The 21,707-nt window shown below is 40.9% G+C and overlaps 1 protein-coding gene across 4 annotated transcripts in view; it reads left to right on the top strand.

The window, feature by feature from the left end:
- Positions 1-21,707, top strand: part of LOC132405409 (actin filament-associated protein 1-like 1) — a 188,715-nt gene that overhangs the window by 99,206 nt on the left and 67,802 nt on the right. For all 4 annotated transcript variants that reach the window (XM_059990180.1, XM_059990179.1, XM_059990181.1 and 1 more), the window contains exons 4-6: positions 8,885-8,979; positions 10,072-10,183; positions 18,506-18,604. In XM_059990180.1, coding sequence (XP_059846163.1) covers positions 8,885-8,979; positions 10,072-10,183; positions 18,506-18,604 — 306 coding nt within the window. The remainder of the gene's footprint in view (positions 1-8,884; positions 8,980-10,071; positions 10,184-18,505; positions 18,605-21,707) is intronic.

Raw genomic sequence — 21,707 nt, 5'->3', positions numbered from 1 at the left:
CTCCATTATCCAGGTAGGGTCACTCTTATCCCTCCTCCTGCTACTCGGTAACATCAACTGAAGCATGCAAGATTTCAGGTGTATAGTAAGCATGTTCATCTCTATCTCATGTCATCTCACTTGCCCCTTTCATTTTCCCTGACCTGATCACAAGGCATAATCAACATCCAGAATCGACGGACACCGATGTCCACCGACTAAACATTGGGAAGGCCGAAGCCAGTGTTTCCATCCTATCCCGAGCATTTTCTAAAGCTGAAGCAGTCTGTTGCAACCTTTCTGTCATGCTTGGCTTTGAAAGTAATTTTCAAATTCACACTCGACTGGACTATCTGCTTCTACTTCCATTATAGTCCCCAATGTGACTCCTGCCTTTCACCTCTACTTTTTTGCCATTTTCCATTCCTTTGTAACCTCTGGCTAAACTTGTCCAACACATTCTTGGCTGACCTCTAATCTATTCTAAATATAATTATCCAAAACTCTGTGGCCCTTGTCCAATTTCAAACAAAATTCTGTTCACACATCACCCTAGCGCTCGCACACCTGCACTGGCTTCTCATTTACCAACAGATTTATTTTAAGATTCTCCTAACTTTCAGATTCCTCCTTTGCCTCATCCCTCAGTAGCTTGTGACAGTATTGGCACCCTGTCAATAAAGCCCTAAATTGAAAAGAAAATTTTAAGCCCTATCCAATATAAATATCTGTGAGTACCTTCACTACAGGGAGGTTACAGAGTACAGTATCCACCTATTATTCAAGAATTAGCTTACTTCCCTGTCTAGGCTCTGTGGTGAAGTTGCCAACACCCAGTGCTTGAATGGTTGGTCACACCTCCCTACCGATGAGGAGATACTAAACACAAGAGATTCTGCAGATGCTGTAAATTCAAAGCAACACACACAAATTGCTGGAGGAAATTAGCAGGTCAGACAGCATCTGTGGAAACAAAGGAACAGTCAACGTTTCCGGCCAAGACCCTTCATCAGGGCAGGAAAGGGAGAAAATGCCAGACAAAGAAAGAGGGGGGAGGGGAAGGAGTACAAGCTAGAAAGTGACAGGTGAATCTAGGTGGGTGAGAGAGGGACTGGGATGAAGTAGGAAGCTGAGAGGTGATAGAGGGAAAGTAAAAGGCTGGAGAAAAAGAATATGATAGGAGAGGAGAGTGGACAATGAGATAAAGGAAAGGAGGAGGGACATCCGAGAGAGGTGAAAGGCAAGTGAGGAAAGAGGTAAGGGGGGGATCAGTGTGGGGAAATGGAGAAGGAGGAAGGGAAAGGGGGAAAAATTACTAAAAGTTGGAGAAATCGAAGTTCGTGCCAGCAGGTTGAAGGCTATCTAGATTGAATATTAAGTGTTGCTCCTCCAAACTGAGAGTGGCCTTGCTGTGGCCAAAGAGGAGGCTGTGGACTGACAAGTTGCAAAGAGAATGGGAATTGGAATTGAAATGGTTGAATTGAAATGTCAATCGCATTCCCATTCCAACATGTCAGTCTATGGTCTCCTCTTCAGCCGCAATGAGGCCACTATCAGGAAACGTTGATTTCTCCAACTTCCAGTAACTCTTCTCCCCTCCTCCATCCCTCTTGTTATTCCTAACAACCCCAAAAGCGTGATGGTATTTATACTATTTTCTTTTCAACGACATCATCTACATTTGATATTTTCCATGTACCTTTGCTGGAACAAGTAACTCACTCAGATTGTCTTAAAAACTTCTGGCAACAGAGAGCCCAAACCTCCACAATTAGCTGTGAGTTCTGTCCACCGGAGTACACTAACATCCAAACTTGTAACCGTGTTTATTTGTGTTAAGTGATTTAACCCCATTGTCTTACAATTGGCTGATGGAGACAAGTCTCCTGGTCACTTTACTTTGTAAACCTGTATCTCAAGTTCAAACATTCTTGCTATTGAGAGAGTGCAGCATGGGTTCAAAAGGTTAATTCCCGGAATGACGGGACTGTCATATGTTGAAAGATGGGAGCGACTGGGCTTGTATACACTGGAATTTAGAAGGATGAGAGGGGATCTGATTGAAACATATAAGATTATTAAGGGATTGGTCATGCTGGAGGCAGGAAGCATGTTCCCGCTGATGGGTGAGTCCAGAACTAGAGGCCACAGTTTAAGAATAAGGGGTAGGCCATTTAGAACAGAGATGCGGAAAAACTTTTTCACCCAGAGAGTGGTGGATATGTGGAATGCTCTGCCCCAGAAGGCAGTGGAGGCCAAGTCTCTGGATGCATTCAAGAGAGAGTTAGATAGAGCTCTTATAGATAGCGGGGTCAAGGGATATGGGGAGAGGGCAGGAACGGGGTACTGATTGTGTATGATCAGCCATGATTACAGTGAATGGCGATGCTGGCTAGCAGGGCCAAATGGCCTACTCCTGCACCTACTGTCTATTGTCTATTGATTGCTACTTGCAATTTACTTTAAAAACTGTGGACTGGTCCTTGTTTACAACAAAAAGCTGAGCATAGACTATTTGTTAAAAGTTTAACTTTATCACCAACAACTTTGACCCTTTGGAAAGGCCATGCAGCTGTGCTAGAAAGCTGAGTTGATCAATAAGCCTCTTGGGCCATAGAAAGCGAATACCCATCACAAGCTTAGTGCTTGCAGGCTGCAGGTGAAATTTTCAAGATACCTGTGCTCTTTCTGGCCCTTTGCATTGACTTTGTTAATCACTTTGAGCTTTCTAATGATATCGACTGAAGTGTTACACTTATTGCACCAACTGTGGAAATTAAATGAAGTGCTTTCAGAGGTTGGTCATGGCTAGAATCAATTCCTACCTATCCACTGCAATTTGCCTATCGTCACAGTAGGTCTACAGTGGATGGGATTTCACTGGCTCTCCGTTCGGCCTTGGATCATCTGGACAATAGCAAAGCCTACGTCAGGCTGCTGTTTATTGATTACAGCTCAGCATTAAACACAATCCTGTCCCCAGTCTAATCAACAAACTACAAAACTTGAGTCTCTGTACCTCCCTCTGCAACTGGATCCTTGTCTTCCTCACTGGGAGACCAGGGTCAGTGTGGATTTCAAATAACATGTCCTCCTCGCTGCCAGTCAACACTGGCACGCCTCAAGGATATGTGCTTAGCTCACTGCTCGACTCTGTCTAACGACACAACTACTGTGGACAGAATTTCAGGTCGTGACAAGGAAATGTACAAGAGCAAGATAGATCAGTTGGTTCAGTGTGTCACAGCAACAACTTCGCACTCAATGTCAATAAGACCAAGGAATTGATTGTGGACTTCATTAGGGAGTAGTGAAGGGAACATACACCAGTTCTTATTAAGGGATCAGAAGTGGAAATGGTAAGCAGTTTCCAAGATCTTGGGTGTCATTGTCTGAAGATCCATCCTGGGCCTAACATATTGATGCAACTACAAAGAAGGCACGACAACATCTATATTTCATAACTAATTTGTGGAGATGTGGTATGTCACCAAAGATGCTCGTAAATTTCTACAGATGTACAGTGGAGAGCATTCTAACCAGTTGTATCGCCGTCTGGTATGGAGAGGCCACTGCACAGGATCAGAAAAAGCTGCAGAAAGTTGTAAACTCAGCCAGCTCCATAATGGGCACTAGTTTCCCCAGCAGCTAGTACACCTTTAAAAGGCAATGCCTCAGGAAGGCAGCATCCATCGTTAAGGACCCTTGTCACACAGGACATGCCCTCTTCTCATTGCTACCATCAAGGTGGAGGTACAGGAGCCGAAAGAAGCACTCAATGCTTCAGACACAGCTTCTTCCCCTCTGGTATCTGAATGGACAATGAACCTGTGAACACTATCTCATATTTTTTGTCTCTTTTTCAATAGTTCCATTTAATATCAGTGAAATGTATACAATATTCATCCTGAAATTCTTGTTCTTCACAGACATGAACAAAAACAGAAGTGAACCCCCAAAGAATGAGTGACAGTAAAAACTTAAGAACCCCAAATTCTCCCTACTCCCCCTTCCCACATGTAAACAGCAGCAAGGAAACAATTCCTCCCCTCCCCTACTTATTTCATCAAGAAGCATCAGCACCCTCCACCCTAAATAACAAAACCTCTAAGAAAGGCCATGGTCTGCAGTACAACAAAAAAACTAATCATTCACACAACAGTTCAACATACCAATAAAGGGACAGAGAGGTGTCGCAACAAGAGATGAGACATATCAAAACAGCTCACTGATTGGCAATGATAAAGTCTGTCGCATGGTTCCCCCTCCCCCCCCCCCCCCCCCACCGAGTCTTCCGAGTCGAGAATCAGCAACAACCAGACTCTCCTCGGCCAACGAGAGAGAGCACAAGATTCGCCAAGTAGAGTGCCCTGGCAGCTGATCTGCTGTTTCTAATACTCCGTTTTCTACCATGACACTTCAGTCAGCAGTAACGGGATAAAGTCAGGTCCTCCACAGAGCCGTGAAGTCTCGGAACCGCAAAGGCGTGCTTGTCTTCTAGTCCACCTCCTTGGGATTTTGACAGGTAGTCGGTTGTGAGCTGCCAGAAACAGGTCCCCCCACTGCAAAGAACTGAAGTCTGAGTGTAACTCCAGGTCAGGGTCTTCGACAGAATCGCAACCACCCTGAAACGGACAAAGAGAGACTTCCAAACAAGAAATTGGTCTGTTTCTGCAGATGAGCTCCAAGGAGTCGCTGTTAAGCGCCATTGTAGCTCCGCCCTGATTTTGCACTGCGTTAATATATAGTTCTGTGCAAAAGTCTTATATATAGCTAGAATGCAGAAGACTTCTGCACAGAACTGCATTTGTCAACATGGAGCGGAGAGCAAGTTTGTAAATCTTACTGGAGCAAAGGATGTTGGAAATTGTGAGGGTGGAGCACCGTGAGAGGGGTGTGCGGACAGGTGGCAGAGAAGGAGTGCCAGGAGCAGGGTGGGGTGGGGGAGTGTGCAGATATTCTTAGCACTGAAACACCAGGCAAGGTCATTTGATTCCAAACAATTGGTTAATTGATCGTTACAGAGAGTCTCTCTCGTGCTTTCTGCTTCCTCCCATTTCCTTTCCTCTTTTCTCAATCATGATCCCCTCTCCCTGCCCCCTTCCCACTCTCAGTCTACAATGGAGACCCATATCAGAATCAGGTTTATCATCACTCACATATGTCATGTTTTTTTAATATGAAAGAGCCCAAAGAAGTAGACCAAAGAAATGTGTTATTGCTGGAGTCTAGCAGAATGTCAGATAGATCAGCTCATTTTGAAACTACTGCCAAAATTCTTTAATTAAGCCAGCAGCAAAAACCTCACTGATCAGAAAAGCTTTCATATAAACTTGATATTTGATAAGATAAATAAAAAAGTGTTTGTGCAAGATTATCCATGACAGAATTCTCCTCAATCTTTAAGCCAGAACTACTGTATATTAACTAAGAAAACATTTCAGTTGCTCACAATTGGTTTAAATCTAGCTGTCAGAATTTTCTTTCCAATACTGTTTGGTTTAAAGAAGTTCAAATTGCCACAGCAGAGATCAGTTTCAGGATTACGTGCTTTGTGTATTCTTGCCTCTGATGTCTGTTCTTTGTTCTGGGCTTCCTCGCAGTTGCAGAACTTCACATAAAAAACAGAGGTGAATGGTGAAGGTACATATCCCAAGCTTCAAAGAAACTAATTTGTACTGGTACTGATACCAGCACCATTGACTCAGCCACATTCACAACATCTGGCTTCTGGGATTCACATGATGGGGATTTGCATGTTGTAATTTAAAATATTGCTATTCGTTAATTTATAACATTAATGAGACATCTCTATATCATTCACAGCATTACCCATATTGTGTTGGAAGGTATATATGTAGAGCTGCTGAAAGCAGATGTTATTCACAGTGAAGTGTTTGCAAATAAAACTTTTAATCGCTTCATGCTGAAATGTTACCATTTAGTGACTTGTTCTTGAGCATACATTGGCTGAAATTTCTCCAGCACCTGAATTTAGATGTGGTGAATGGTTTTTGCTTCCTTCCTGGGAAAGATCAGGCACTCAGGAAATTTTTATACTATTGAGGGAAATGTCTCAAACCTGTGCATGTGTATATGTATATGTTCGGACAGATCACCTCTTGAATAATTTGATGAATAAAATGGAGAGAATTTTGGCATTGGAAACCAGTAGTTCTTAATTGGCCATACAACTTTCAGCTGCAGTGACTTAAGCTCTTCTGCATGTGTGCTGTCAAACTCAGAAGTCCAATATTTAATCAAGTGACACATCCCACTGGATTCCACGTGGAATCCAATAGCTGAGACCAGCCCAGCTAAGATTTCCCAGTTTGCTGCAGAATCTCCTAGTGCTAATCTGACCTGGCATAGAAGCCAAGATGCTTGATTTTATTGCGGATTTTTAGGCCAGGAGATTGGGAGATGTAGGGAAGCTAATGAGTCAGTTTAACTGTTTTAATTGTTTAAATGTTCAAAGTTGATCTGGTCTTTTAATCATTAACTTAGATTTTAATATTTTTACCTACAAATTGTCTGTGAATGTCAGGAGTACTTGAGGCTGCTAAAATCATTCATTGGCTTTGACAGATAGAAAAGCTTTGCTCCCAGTTTTGCCTTCTGTCAAAATCTGTCATAGGGGGAAGGGGCCTCTGCACCAGACCTGCTGCAACCTCACTGGCCAAGAAAAGAGTGTGCAGAACCTGCGAGCTTCTTGAAACTACAGCAGAGATTACTGGTGACAACAGTGAAGCACTGGTGACAGCTAGTTTCAAGAGAACGAGAGGTCATAACGCTTGGGAATTTTTTTTTTAACCCAGAGAGTGGTCAGTAGATGGAATGAGCTGGCAGAGGAAGTGGGTAAGACAGATACAGCTTTTAAAAGTTTCTTCAACATGTATGGATTGGAAAGTTTTAGAGGAATGTGGGCAAAATGCAGGCAAATGGGGCCAGGTTAGTTGGGAATCTTGGCCAACATCGACCATTTGAGCTGAAGGACCTGTTTCTGTTTTGTGTGGCTTCATGATTCTATGACAACTCCGGCCAGTAGGTCAGACTCAACATAACTGAGCCCAAAATAAATTTTAGTGAATGGCCAACAGAGGTATTAAGACTCATAACAACAGTAACACAACCAATGGTAGAAAGGTATGTGGTTAAAAGAAAATAAGAAATGTGAACAGGCGTAAAGCATTTTGGCCCTCAGTGCTCCTCCGTTATTCAGTAAGATTGTGGCTGATCTTCTAGTTCAAGGTCATTATCTTTCCACGTCCACCATATCCATTGATTCTTCCAATATCCAGAATTATATCTATCTCCGTTTTAAATGCAGTAACTAATCTTTCAGTCAAAGGGTGGTGAATCTTTGGAATTTTGCACTCCAAGGGGCATGAAGAAACTTGTGAACTTTTCTCTCCTAAATGACCTATCCTATATTTTAACCTAGTTCTAGGTCAGCTCGGTTAACTAGGTGAGCCTAGTTCTAGCCTGCACAGCCACAGAAAGTATTCTTCAGGTCTACCCCTCAAACCCTCTGAGAACTGTGTTCCAGAGAGATCACTGATCATTCCACTGAACTGTAAGGAACAGAGAATAAATCTACTCAATTTCTCGCATATAGATCTACCATCCAAGGAACTATTCTAGTAAATCTTTGTTGCACTCCTTGAATAACTTTTTAGGCAAGGATGCTGAAATTTTACACTGCAAATTCTTCGGTGTAAACATCACTGATTGCATGTCCTGGTCCAAGCATGTAGATGCTATGGCCACGAAAGCACACTAGTGTCTCGATTTCCTCAAAAAGCTAAGGAAATTCACCACATCCATATTGAACTTAACCAATTTTTATGGATGCATCCCATTCAGATGCATTATAACTTGGTATGGTAACTGCTTGGTCCAAGACCACAGGAAATTGCGGAGTTTTGGACAACTCAACTTATCATGAGAAGCAGCTTCCCTTCCTTATTTTTTAAAATTACCTGTATGGTTGGCATACAAAACAAAGATTTTCACTGTATCTCAGTACATGTGACAATCGTAAACCAATCATGAGACAAAGGACCATTTCATGATCTTGTGCTTACTGTAGGGCCTTAGCAAGACCATACCTGTAGCGTTGGCATTGGTAATAAATTAGCATGCATGGTCTTGCTAAGATATTATATAATTGTAGTAAATTCAACTTTATTCTTTGGTACTATGTTTCTACACCAATTGTTGCTTATGCCAGGGTCTAACTCTTGATGCGATTTTTTCACATTATCCTAGATGATCATTCAGATAATATCATTTTATTGATCCAGAAACGCACTTTAAATTCCCAGTAAAGCATCAAATGGCAGTACTGCAAAATGATTCCAGCCTTTTAACTACTCTCCTGCTTCAAGGACTCCACTGCTCAAACTGTGCAAAGCACAATTTTCCAGATATTGGTATCAAAATCACTGTGATGAATGCTGCCATTTCAAAAAAAAACAAACAGTTCAAATTTCCCTCTGGTGTACCATTCAGACAAACTGTAAGTGCTTCATCTGTGGGACATAATTCAACGTCCTATAGATGCTGCACATGGGACCACATACAGAGAAGAAAATGTAGGCAAGGAAGTCATAAAGTACTACAGAAAAGAATGCTTTTCACCATCTGTGAATAAGTGTTCCAAAGGGAACAAAGAATGTAAAAAAAAAGTGTAGGATGTCAAATCTATTACAAATTTTCAGCAGTGTCAATACTAGGGAATTATCACCCAAGCCATTTTTCAGCAATTGACTCCCATTCCAGTACTTCTTTAGCACATGCTATATCAAGTTTATTCAAATAACCTTGAATGTAAATAAAAATGCTTCCTATCCATTGTATAATTGTAACTACTAAAGTATAAATCTCATTCATGTTGTTGCAGATTGTGAATTACGTGGCCTTAAGGACATGCAGGAGGATTGTAAGGATGGAGGCTGTATTGAATTGCCACTACCTGAAACGCCACATTCCAAATCAGTGAGTCTTGTGTATTTGGATATTTGATTTCTTCTGTAGAAACCCTTCTTGAATAGTCACTTACTATTGGGGTTGGTTTGCTTTCAATCTAGTTTATGGGTTCTGAGGTGACTGAATGTGGTAACCAAGGATGCTTTCACAGATGGAAAAAAAAGTGCCTGAGTAGACAGAAGACTGAGCAGTCTGTGAGGTGCTGTACTCTTCTGTGCAGAAGATGATATTTTATTTATGTTAGCTCACATCAGCTAATTTTTCTTGGCCAGCTACGATAAATGAAGGTATGTTAACTGATCCAGATCTTTTTAATTAATGAGCAATGTTTTTATTTATTAAAGAGTGTAAAGTTACTGCTGATGAGGGTTTTTTTTAAGCAGCAGAACTAATCAAAGAATGAGGCACCATCTGGTTGAGTGCTGAAGAACTTGCAGTGTGATTTGACGCCCTCAGTTGGCTCATTTTCCTGCAATTGAGTCCTGTAAACATGGCAACTTCCAAACACACCCTTGAGCAGCTGAGAACTCAAAAAGACGTGTAGAACTGAAAAGCAATATGAATACTTGACCACAGAATGATGTAATAAGTTGAAAATCTTTTGCGTTGTATTGAATTTCAGGATTTAATCTATTTTTTGGCAGCTTATCATCTATTTTATTTGGTGGCTGACATTGACCAAAATTTTACCAGTGATCAATGGACTTTAGCTTGAGATGTTACACTGAGACGACACTGGTCACTCAACTGAATACAAATTGTTCCTTGTTTGTATTCCCTGGTGTCTTGCCATTCAATTAATATCATTTTTAACAAACTGAGAATTTTTTAGAAGACTGCAGTTGCTGAAAATCTAAAACAAAAACAATTGCAAACACTCAGAATGGTTGTTGGAAACTTTGACCCTGTTGTGAAGAATTTACCTCTGTTTCTCCTTCCATAAGTGCTACCCTATCTGTTGAGTGCTTCCAACATTTTCTGTTTTTGTTTCATCTTAACAAGTTCCTTGGATGTTATCACATTCGTATTTGTGGACCTTTGCTGTATTGAAATTTGATTAATGAGATTCTGATGGCTAATGCAAGTTTCTCTCATATTCAGGGAGTATCTGATATACCACCCCCTCTCCCCACAACTCCTCCACCTGAGGATTATTATGAAGAAGCTGTGCCTTTAAGTCCAGGGAAAGCTCCAGAGTACATTACTTCTCGCAGTAAGTACCTTGAGGAGGACCCATCTAAATATTTTTATACGAAGAGCTAACTAAACAATCTTTTTGAAGCAGAGAGACTGGGATTCAAATTGTAAGCTATTGATAAAACTGTTGGCCTGTTCCTATGATTTCTTTTCAGTTGTAGGTGTCACTTGGACAAGGGAGCGTACTTTATTTCTCTTGTTAGGGAGGTCACAAATGTATGCAGGTTTGAGATAAGCATATTCCCCAGAGTGGCCCAATGTTCTATGAATTCTTATCCATACTGGTATCAATATTTATGATCCAAAAGCAAAGATCTGCAGTTGCTAGAAATCTGAAATAAAAATGCTGAAAGTAGTCAGTTGGTTAGGCAGCAGCTGAAATGAAAGGAACAGGGCTAATGTTTCACGTTAAGAATCCTTGACCAGCTTCTTTTCTGACATAGTGCAACTTGGGAGAATGATTCAAACGTAATCAAAACACTGGAAGAGTTAATTTGCATTTAAATTAATCAGTATTAATTGGTCTTTCCCCTCTTAACCCCTCCTTCAAAGCAGCCATCTTTGTCAAATTGGAAAACCCATCCGGGCACAGAGGAAGTGGGGTACGACACCACCTATCAGCTTCTTACAATGCAGTCCTAACATCACTACCCCGCATCTCCACTTCCATTCTTGCAAAGATAAGACTAATGAGCATCTTATTAGTCTGCTGCCTGGTCTGCCGTGTTCCACCAGCATTTTGTGTGTGTTGCTTGAATTTCCAGCATCTGCAGATTTCCTCGTGTTTGCTCTTATTACCTCTATGGCTCTTAATGACCCTCCTTTGATTGCTATACTTTCAAACAACTCAGAATTGATGAGCCGGAAAACTGCCCACCATGGATTAGAACTGAAGAAGCTCTCAGATGAGTGGCGAAATGTCTTCCAGACAACACACCAAGTCCAGTTGCCTTCATTGACTACTGCTTGATGTAAAATGACCTGGATGAGAGCCTTCATAGACAGCCTGCACCTTACATTCTATTCCACTTTTTTGCCCGTTCTCCCAACCTGTCCAAGTCCGTCTGCAGACTTCCTGCTTCCTCAACACCACCTGTTCCTCCACCTATCTGCAAACTTGACTGCAAAGCCACCAATTCCATCACCCAGTTCATTAACATATGTAATGCTTAGGGCTATCGGCTCGGGTTTGTCTCGGGGAAAATCCGTCCACCCGCCAAACCGTGTCTCCCGATTGCGATCTGTGTAATGTACACTGGTACAAACTTGCACATACAATATCAGACAACACACAATGTACGTTTTACAGATTACTCTTTATAATTCTTACTGGAACTAGGTAATTAATAGCGATACAATATAAAAAGAAAGAAAAAGGTGCTAAAACTGATCAGAGTTCAATCAGTTCGTGCACAACCATTGGAGCTCAATTATCAAAGCCTTCTGTTCACTATTCGATCTTCTCCAACCTCCTCGACCCGCCGCCTGGATCCAACCTCGGTGGTCGACCGGAGCGCGTCCAGCATGTCCTTCCTCTTCGGTTTTCCTCCCGAAAAGCCCTCGCACCAACTCCAGGTTCCCACACATACAGATAGAGCAACATCACTTCCATTGGTTAATTCCTCCGTTATCAATAATTATAACCCAAACACTTCAACTAAACAGAGCATTACCTCATCAGTTACGTACAAAGAAGCCATTTCATTATAACGCTACAGAGACCCCATTTTATATATGCAGTTAACTGTTAACATTACAGTTAATAATCTGAGAACCCTGCACATCTAATGTAAAGTGCACATCTAAAGTAGTGGACCCAACACCAGCATGTAAGGAACAGACAGCCAACCAGAAAAGGCCCCCTTTATTCCCATTCTTTGCTTTTACCCGTCAGCCAGACTTTTATTCATGTTTGTACCTTTCCTGGAATAACATTGCCCCTCATCTTGTTTAGCTGTCTTATATGTGACATTTGTCAAAGGTCTTCTGAAAATCCAAGTAAGCAACATCCAGTGACTCTCATTTATCTGTCCTACTCGTCACTTCATCAAATAATTCCAACAGATTTGTCAGGCAAAGTTCTCCTTAACAAAACCATATCCGAATCCTCATTCGTAATAACAGACTCAAAAATCTTACAACCACTGAAGTTAGACTGATCCAATCTATAACTTCCTGTCTTTTGCCTTTCTTCCTTCCTGAAGAATCAAGTGACAGTGAAACCCTATCGATGCCTTTCATAATCTTATCAATTTCTATCAGGTGTCCCCTCTGTCTCCAGTGGTCCAGAGAAAACAGCCCTGGTAACTACACTTACTACCCCCGAATGTGCTCAAGTATAACAGAATAAACAATGCAGTGTTTGAAATTGGGGTATTACCAACAAAGAGAAGATGTGGTTGAAATTCCTTTAAACCCCTGTATTTTGGTGGATCCATTTACCCTTTGTGCAGTTTGACACATGGTTAAGCGCTGCACTGCCCAAGGAACCGGCAGCTCTAGTATTCTCTGAAGAGGAAATGTGAGTTAATTATATGACTCCGTTATATGATCAGGCAGTCTTGATTTGTCCTTCTAGTATTTGTCCATTTCTAGTATTGGAAAATTGAAATCTGGCTTCACTGTGTTGTCAGTTTCTAAACTTTAACAGAATCTCTCTGCACAGATGGTAAACCACTAACCAGTGATTCAGTGATTCAGTGTTCAAAACAGCCATTAGAATAGTGGCAAATAGAGTTATAGAACACTACAGCACAGAAGCAGGCCTTTCAGCCCATATAGTCTGTGCTAAACCATCAATCTGCCTAGTCCTATCGACATGCACTGGACTATAGCTCTTCATACCTCTTTCATCTATGCACCTATCTGAATTTCTCTTAAATGTTGAAATTGACTGCACATCCACCACTTGCACCAGCAGCTCATTTCACACTCTCACCATCCTATGGGTGAAGAAGCTTCTCTTAAACATTTCACCTTTCACTCTTAACCCCCTGACCTCTAGTTGTAGTCTCACCCAACCTCAGTGGAAAAAGCATTCTTGCCTTTACCCTATCTATACCCTTCATAATTTTGTATGACCTTATCAAATTACCCCTCAGTCTTCTATGTTCTAAGGAATAAAGTCCTAACCTATTCAACCTTTCCCTATAACACAGGTCCTCAAGTCCTAGCACCAAACTTGTCATTTTTGTCTGCACTCTTTCAATCTTATATACATATTTAGGTTCATATATTGTATCCATATTATATACATATGTAGGTTCATTCCTCCATTGTGTGCCATGCCATATGATATAGACACTCATGATCTTTCCAAGACCATGATTGTTCTTGCCAGATATTTCTGCAGAAGTGGCTTCCCAATGCTGCCTTCTGGGCAGTGTCTTTACAAGACAGGTGACCTCAGTCAGTAATACTACTCTTCAGAGGTGTCAGTGGTTGCATAGCCAGAACTTGTGATATGCACCAACTGCTCATACCTGCTACCGTGGCTTCACACGGTCCTGATTGGGGAAATAAACAAATGCTACACCTTGCCCAAGGGTGACCTGCAGGCTAGCAGAGGGAAGGAGCACCTTACACCTCCTTTGGTAGAAACCAAAACTACACGGAATTCTCCAAATTAGGCCTCACCAACATCTTATACATCTTAATCTCTCTGTTCCTCCACAGACTTCAGTACCTTACCACTCACTATGTAAAATGTACCCTGATTGGTTCTCCCAAAGTACAACACCTCACACTTGTCTGCATTAAATTCTGTCGGTCATTTTCAGCCCTGACCCTCCATCAACCAAGTTTCACTAATGGCTACAATGTCATAATTCCATGTGCCCACTATGCTTTAAGCTGTTCTGCCTTTCCTATAGCACTCCTTGCATTGAAATATACACACAGCTCAGTACATTAGTTCCACCGTGCTCAACCTTTTGATTCCTGATTTTGTATGTAGTCTTAACAGCATCTTAGTCCACAACCACTCCACTATCCATTCTGGTGCTCTGGTTCCCATACGTTTGCCACACTATTTTCAAACCCTTCCCCCATGCAGCACCAGCAAACTTTCCCGCTGGGATATTATTCCTCTTCCCGTTCCGGTGCAAGCTATTGCTTCTGTACAGGTCCCACCCACCCTGAAAGAGAGCCCTTCTGAAGTCCTCCATTCTGCTCCAACTTCTTAGTCACATGGTGTTCCCCATGATTAACTCTCCCACGATGTTCATTCCTCTCAGCAGCTGTTGCCTCTGCGAATTTCATGCCATTTCTGTCCCACTAGTATGATGAACTGAGAAGACTAATATGAGTAGGCTTGGGCCTACTACGGCTGCCTCGGAGAGCGGGTCTGAAGACTCAATCTGGTTCAGAATGCTGTTATTTATTTCTATTGTTTGATGTGGGCGTTTTTTTTCCTCTTTTATGGTCTATTTTAATTGAGTTTCTTTGGCTTTCTTGCTTTGTGGCTACCTGTAAGCAAACAAATCTCAAGGTATATAATTTATACATTCTTTGATAATAAATGTACTTGAACTCTTGAATACATATTAAACTGTATGATCTTCCTTCTTCTGGCCACACCAGCACGTGGCATGGATAGCAATCCTGAGATCACAGCACTGGATGTCTTGTCTGTTAAGTTAGCACCTGACTCCTCAAACTCACTTGGAAGGACCTTGTCACTCTTCCTACTTGTATCATTGGTACCAACGTGGACCACGACTTCTGACCGCCCACCCTTCCGGATAAGGATGCTGTGGACTCAATCTAAGATGTCCCTGACGCTTACACCTGGGAGGCAACAAACCATCCAGGAGTCTAGTTCTTGTCCACAGAGCTTCCTTTCTCTTCCCCTACCAATGAATCCCCTATTACTACCACTCGCCTCTTCTCCCATCTTCCCTTCTGAGCCACAGAGGCAGACTCAGTGCCAGAGGCCTTCTTGTTATGGCTTTTCCCTAGAAGTTCATTTCCCCTCAACAGTATCCGAAGTGATATACTTATTGTTGAAGGAAGCGTCTACAGGGGTACTCTGCAGTGGCTGCCTATTCTCTTTCCTTCTCCCAACAGTTACCCAGGTACCTCCCTGTAGTTCCTATTTACCACCTCATGTTCCCATTTGAGTTGAAGGTCATCAAGCTGCAGCTCCAGTTCCCTAGCACGGTCTTTAAGAAGCTACATTTTGGTGCACTTGCTGCAGATGTAGTTGTCAGGAGGTGGTCTCCCAAAGATTTCACTTCTCACACAAGATACATACCACTAACTCTGGACCCATTCTCAACACACTAGCTATGTACTTACAGAAAAAAAAAACTTAGTAGAAACTTAATTAGAACCTCTGCCTGTGCTTGCCCAAGCCTTTTGAGCCAAAGCCGGACCACTCTAACACTGGCCCACTCCAACAACAGTTGCTCCGCTTACAACTTCTTTCTTTTTATTGGCTCAACTAAAACTCACTCCCAACGAAACTTGCACTTTACAAATGGCTCCCACCCTGCAAGATGTCACTCTCTCACTTGCCACTGAACACTAAATCAAAGGTTCAAATGTTCATTTACTATCAAAGTATCTACGCAGCTCGGAGATTCTTCTTCTTCAGGTAGCGACGAAACAAAGAAAAACCATGAAAGTCAGTTCAGAGAGAAACAGCAAACCTGCCTCCTTCCTCCCGCACAAAAAAAGAACAGCAACACGATCATCAACACTTCCCCCAACTGCACCCGCATGAAGCACGTCAAGAACATCTACCCCCAAGTACCACCCTGCACAGAAAAATAACAAAAATGCAACAAGAGCATCCCCCTTCCCTCACCCGAAACACAACAAGAACTAAATAAACACATTGGAACAACTTGTTGAAATAGCCTGCGGAAAAGTTATTTTCAAAAAAGCTTTAATGTGATTTTTGAGGGTTTTTAGACCTATTAATCCACTAAATATTTTTAAATATGCTGGATTAAAATGCAAGAGCTATAACAGTATTAAATGATGCAGTCTATTTTGCCCTGTTTTCTATTATGTTAGCTATTACTAAATAAAATATTTAGGAAGTGAAATATTGGCATTGTAGCGTTTGGGGAAAACAGTTAACCGTGTGAAGGAAGCCTTCCCTTGCTCTTTGGGGCTTTGTATGTTCTTTCTTGTCAATATTGGTTAGATGCAGTAACTCAAGCTGAAATTCAGAGATATTGAATTCGGATGCTTTATGTGACCTTCAGCTGAGATACCGGATTTTCAAGTTTTCTAGTTTAGCATCTAAGAAAGCACATAGAGTTTATATAAATATAAAATGATCGAGTGAGTCATGGATTAAATAATTTCTTATTGCGACAGCCTTTTCAGTTCAGAATACTATAGCTATTTTAATGGAATAGGTCTTCAGCTATCACAAAAGAAGCACTGTACTGTGATTTTAAATGAATAAATTCAGGACAGAATGAAGAATTTAATTCATGTTACTCATGGAGAGAGAATAAGATAGCAGCCACATACACGCATTGATTTTACAATGCTGTTCTTATTGGCAAGAGAATCATTTTGCTTCGTTGGTGTAAAAAATCTCGCCATCTGCAAATTCTGTCTTTCTAGTATTATTGTCTGCCTTAAAAATACTGTTTATATTGTGTTTGTGTAATCAATGTAATCGCAAGTATTTGCAGCATTTCACAAATAATATGCTAATAACAGTAAAGCTTGGAGGGATGATGTGCAGAACCCAAATGAGATCTGAGATGAGAGTTTAATAGCAGGTTACTATGGTAAAGCTATTCATGCTGCTTTTAGCATTTGTACTCTGTTATGTTTCAGTTGGCAAAATATGCCAAGCTGGAAAAGGGAACTTTCAACTTAAATTTGTTTGCAGGATGGGATCATTCATTCATTTGTTATGTGCCATCTCATATGACGTAAGTGATCGTGGTCTTTCCATGACCATGATTGTTCTTGGCAAATTTTTCGACAGAAGTAGTTCGCCTTTGCCTTCTTCTGGGCAGCAAGACTGGTGACCACAGCCATCATCAGTACTCTTCAGAGATGGTGTGTCTGGCGTCAGTGGTCACATAACCAGGACTCGTGATGTGAACCAGCTGCTCATACGAACATCCACCACCTGCTCCCATGGCTTCACCTGACCCTGATCGGGGGGGGCTAAGCAGATGCTACACCTTGCCCAAAGGTCACCTGCAGGCTAGCAGAGGAAAGGAGTGCCTTACACCTCCTTTGGTAGAGATATATCTCCACCCTGGAATGGGATAAATAGGCATTAAGAAGCACTGTAGCAAGTAGTTGAGAAGTATCTTTCACAAAAAATGATCCTCAGTTTAAGGCAAGAGCAAGTAATTTGTTTCATTGTTTGCTAGCTAGGATTCTGCAATACAACCTCAAGCCAGTAATTCCTTGTTTTCGCAATGTCTCATACTGGTTAAAAGCTATATTCAAGTCAGGCAATTGTCAGTTAGCCAAATCAAAATGGACGTTTACTGCATGACAGCTCCATAAATTAGAATTATTAATTGCAGCTAAAAAAAAAAGCCACTTCCTTTTATGACATAATGTTCATTAAGGTATAAATTGGATAGAAGTATGAACAGAGGAATTGTCTTCATGGTTAAAATCGCTTGTACATTGTCACTGAGCCACAACAAGATGAAAATTTAATTCCCAGTATGTGGTACTTAGCTTATCTCAACTGAAGGAAAAAACAACTGGTTTTCACTCAGGCAAGAGAATCATTCCTGCTCTTGATTATTAGCCAGTGGTTTGGTAATTATAAGAATATGGATCTAGATACCAGTTCAGGAGATTAATTTGCTGTACTGTGATTTCCTCTCATCCCTCGTGGTATAGAATAGCTTATCAAAACCAAGCAAGCTAATGCAGTCTGACTGTTTTCAACATATTCATATGTGACTCCTATGTATACACTCTGGCAAAAAGTCAACTTGATCTGAGGAGGCGGTTGAGAGACAATGAGTAACGATGAAGGTAATTTTGAAGTGCTCTTTTGGGGACTGATGTTGAGGAAATTGGAAAAATCCAGTGCATTTCATGAATTACTTGATCTGGTATTCTGAAATAAAGATTGCAGGCAAATTTAAAACCAAATAAATTTGGTGTAGGAGTTTATAATATTGTAGTTTGTGGAAAATAGCTATGCACGTATTCCAAGGAAGTCTGCAGTTCAGAATCACCTCATTGTCTGCAAAACGTGGGAGATCTTGGGTTGCAAGAGGCACTTTATAACTTTCCTTTTCTGTTGTTTAATCTGGTTGTAAAATATTTTAAGTTTTTTAAAAAGTGGAAGTTTTTTTTTCCAGTTTACTGTATTTTCCTTCTTTTCTAGACAGTTCCAGTCCACCAAATTCTATTGAGGATGGATATTATGAAGATGCTGACAGTAATTACCCAATCACCAGGATTATGGGAGAACACAAGCATTCATGTAATTAGATAATCATTCCTCTTCAACTGAAAACAAGTAAATTTGTAGAAGCAGGAATCTGAAACAAAGAAAAGAAATGCTGGAAGTGCACAGCCAGTGAAGCAGCGTCTGTGGAAAGGGAAACCAGTCAACAGTTCAAATCAGGGACTGTTCCTTCTCTTTTCACAAACGCTGCTTGATTGACTGAGTCTTTTCAGTGTTTGCTCCTCTTATATTGTTCATTTGCATGGTGTAGCCCTGGCATAAGTAATGCTGTGTGTCAGGGCAGAGATCTTCCCCCGGTTTCAAGCACCTGACTGGTGCACGTCCATTACGTGCGAATATAAGTTTGGAAGACTGACAAGATGGATATGTTGGCCACTACTCCCTGGGAACTCGGTCCACAGCTGCAGACCTGAGTACTGTCCAGATTACAAACAGCTCACCCAGAACAGAACATGGTTGCAACCTGGAATTGACCTGTTTACACTCTGTGACTCATTCCTGATGTATTAGAAGGAATTTTTCACTTCATTCAGCTTCAGCCATGAATAATTTATCTCAGCCAACAGGTCAAACCTCATCTTAGCTGAGCATTATGTTGCCACTTCAGAATTCTGACCAGTGGAGGAGATAGGTGTTAGTGAAAAGGAAGTGTTTAGTCCAAAAAATGCCAGTGACGTAGATTAGCTGCACGTTTATTCGAACCAAATATTCCCATTCTTATAATGGAGAGAGAGCGTAAACTGAGATTCCACATACAGTAGAGAGTCACAAAATTAGTGCTTGCAGCTGATGCCTTTGAAAATCTGTCTTCAGGGAAGTCTATTCTGTAAGATGATCCAACCTGTGACTACAATGAGCTGGTTTTGAAATTCAGAGCTTTCAGTAGTTGAACAGAAATAACTGATATATTTTTTGTCTCCGTGCCATTGTTGATGAGCAGTCATTAACTTTACAAAGCTTTGGCCCTTCCTAAAATCTGGCTACTGTCAAAAGAACGCAGTAGGAAGGAGGGAAGTGGAAATGGGTGTGGTGAGCTTGTTGCTGATGGTAAGTGTGGAGATCTTGTTGCCAATCCACGCTAAATAGGGTTTTCCTGTGAGGAAATCTAGGATCCAGTTGCATAGTGAGGCACTGAGGCCCAAGTCTCGGTCTGTAGTAATGAGCTTCGAGGGAATGATAGTACTGAATGCTGAGCTGTAATCAGTGAAGAGCATCTTGATATATGCATCTTCTTTGACCAGGTATTTCAGAGAAGAGCCAATGAAATGGTTAAACAATACAGCAGTGGAGCAGGCCTAATAGCTCACAATGTTCATTCAAACTAACTAGGCTAATGAGGTCTAATCCCTTCTATCTGCACATGGTCTATATGCTCCATTCTATGCATATTCATGTTGGAAACTCCTCTGTTGATTCTGTTAGCAACACCGCTCCTGGTAGTATATTCCAGGCACCCACCATATTCTCTGACCCCTACTAATTGACATTTTGATCCTGGGGACAAAGACACTGGCTGTCTTCTCTAAATATACCTCTCAAAATCTTATAAACTTTAGTCAGGTCTCCGCTTAGCTTCTGTCACTCAGGAGGAAACAATGATAGTTTGTCCAAATTCTACATATTGCACATGCCCTCTAATCCAGGCAGCATTCTGGTAAACATTTCTGCACGCTTTCTATAGCCTCCACATTCTTCCTGTAATGGGATGCTAGAATTTAAATGCAAGTACTTGGTACTTGGATGCATTGCTGTAGATGCAGCTTAGCTGGTCTTTACATCTGTACACTTACTGGTGAGGTGGTGGTGGAGCATGATGATTGGTAATAATATTTATCAAACTAAAAAATTATAAATAACTACAATTTTCCAAAAGATTAAAATTGCTGAGAATAGGCATCAAGGTGTTTGAAGTAAAAGATGGATTAATGCTGTGAATGGGGACCCTGTGGACAGGGTTTTTGTTTTTCCGGCCTTATTCTACCCTATTCTGTGCAGGATAACTGGTGCTGCAGTCAGTGGGCTCATAACAAGAACTTGATTCATACTCTTGTTCATTTTCTCACTCTTGGACATGATTCTATCTATGCCATTCCCAGTATAATTCCTCAGAGGACATTAATCATGTACAACTTTTGAAAGACTATTTGCCTTAGCAGTCAAGCTTGATAATATCTGCAAATTACATTCCCAGTTGTACTGTATATTTCTATTCATTTGTTGTCTTGACAATTCAAAGTCACTTTTACCAGTACCAAACTTCACACTGAAATGTTCCCACAACCTATGGACTCACTTTCAAGGATCCTGCATCTCATGTTCTCAACATTTTTTGCATATTTATTTATTATCATATTTTTTCTCTTTTGTATGTGTACAATTTGTTGTCTTTTTCACACTGGTTGTTTGTCTGTCCCGTTGGGTGTGGTTTTTCATTTATTTTATTGTGTTTCTTGGATTTACTGTGTATGCCCGCAAAAAAATGAACCTCAGGGTTATATATGGTGACATCTTTGTACTTTGATAATAAAATTGCTTTGAACTTTGATATTGTTTATAACATTATTCATTCATCTAAGCAAGAAAAATAAATAAAACTAAGAAATTAACTAAATATAATTAGTGTAAACATTTCCTGTACAGATGGAATGAAGAATTGTGTTCATTTGACAGTAATAGGATAAAAAGACTCTCGAATGTACTATGGTATAGAACGTACTACGGTAATCCATAGTGGAGTGCATCAATGGTTAGATAAAATGGATTAAAAGAATAAGAGTCCCAAATATGTAAGAAGAATAAAGAAGAACAGAAAAGTAGCAATGTTCGTGACTAAATCCCTATTGGTTTCTTTCATCTTGACATCTCCAATTCTATTTCCCTTCTGGTTTTCAATAAGTTATCCGCCACTTATTCATTCTTTCCGGGTCTCCGGTTGATCAAAGATTTTCTCTTTAGTTCTCTCTTCTCCAGTGCCTTTCCGCATCACTTCAAACTGATTTTAAAACTAACTTTTTCTGGTACTAAAGAAAAGTCATCAATCAGAAACTTTAACTGTTTTTCTCTCTCTGTGAGTGGTACCTGACCTGCTGGATATTTCTATAATTTTCAGTTTTATTTG

This window comes from Hypanus sabinus, chromosome 15 (assembly GCF_030144855.1).
Source record: "Hypanus sabinus isolate sHypSab1 chromosome 15, sHypSab1.hap1, whole genome shotgun sequence".
NCBI classification, from domain to species: Eukaryota; Metazoa; Chordata; class Chondrichthyes; order Myliobatiformes; family Dasyatidae; genus Hypanus; species Hypanus sabinus.
The sequence above is the reverse complement of the archived record's forward strand: the minus strand, read 5'-3'. Positions and strand labels throughout refer to the sequence as shown.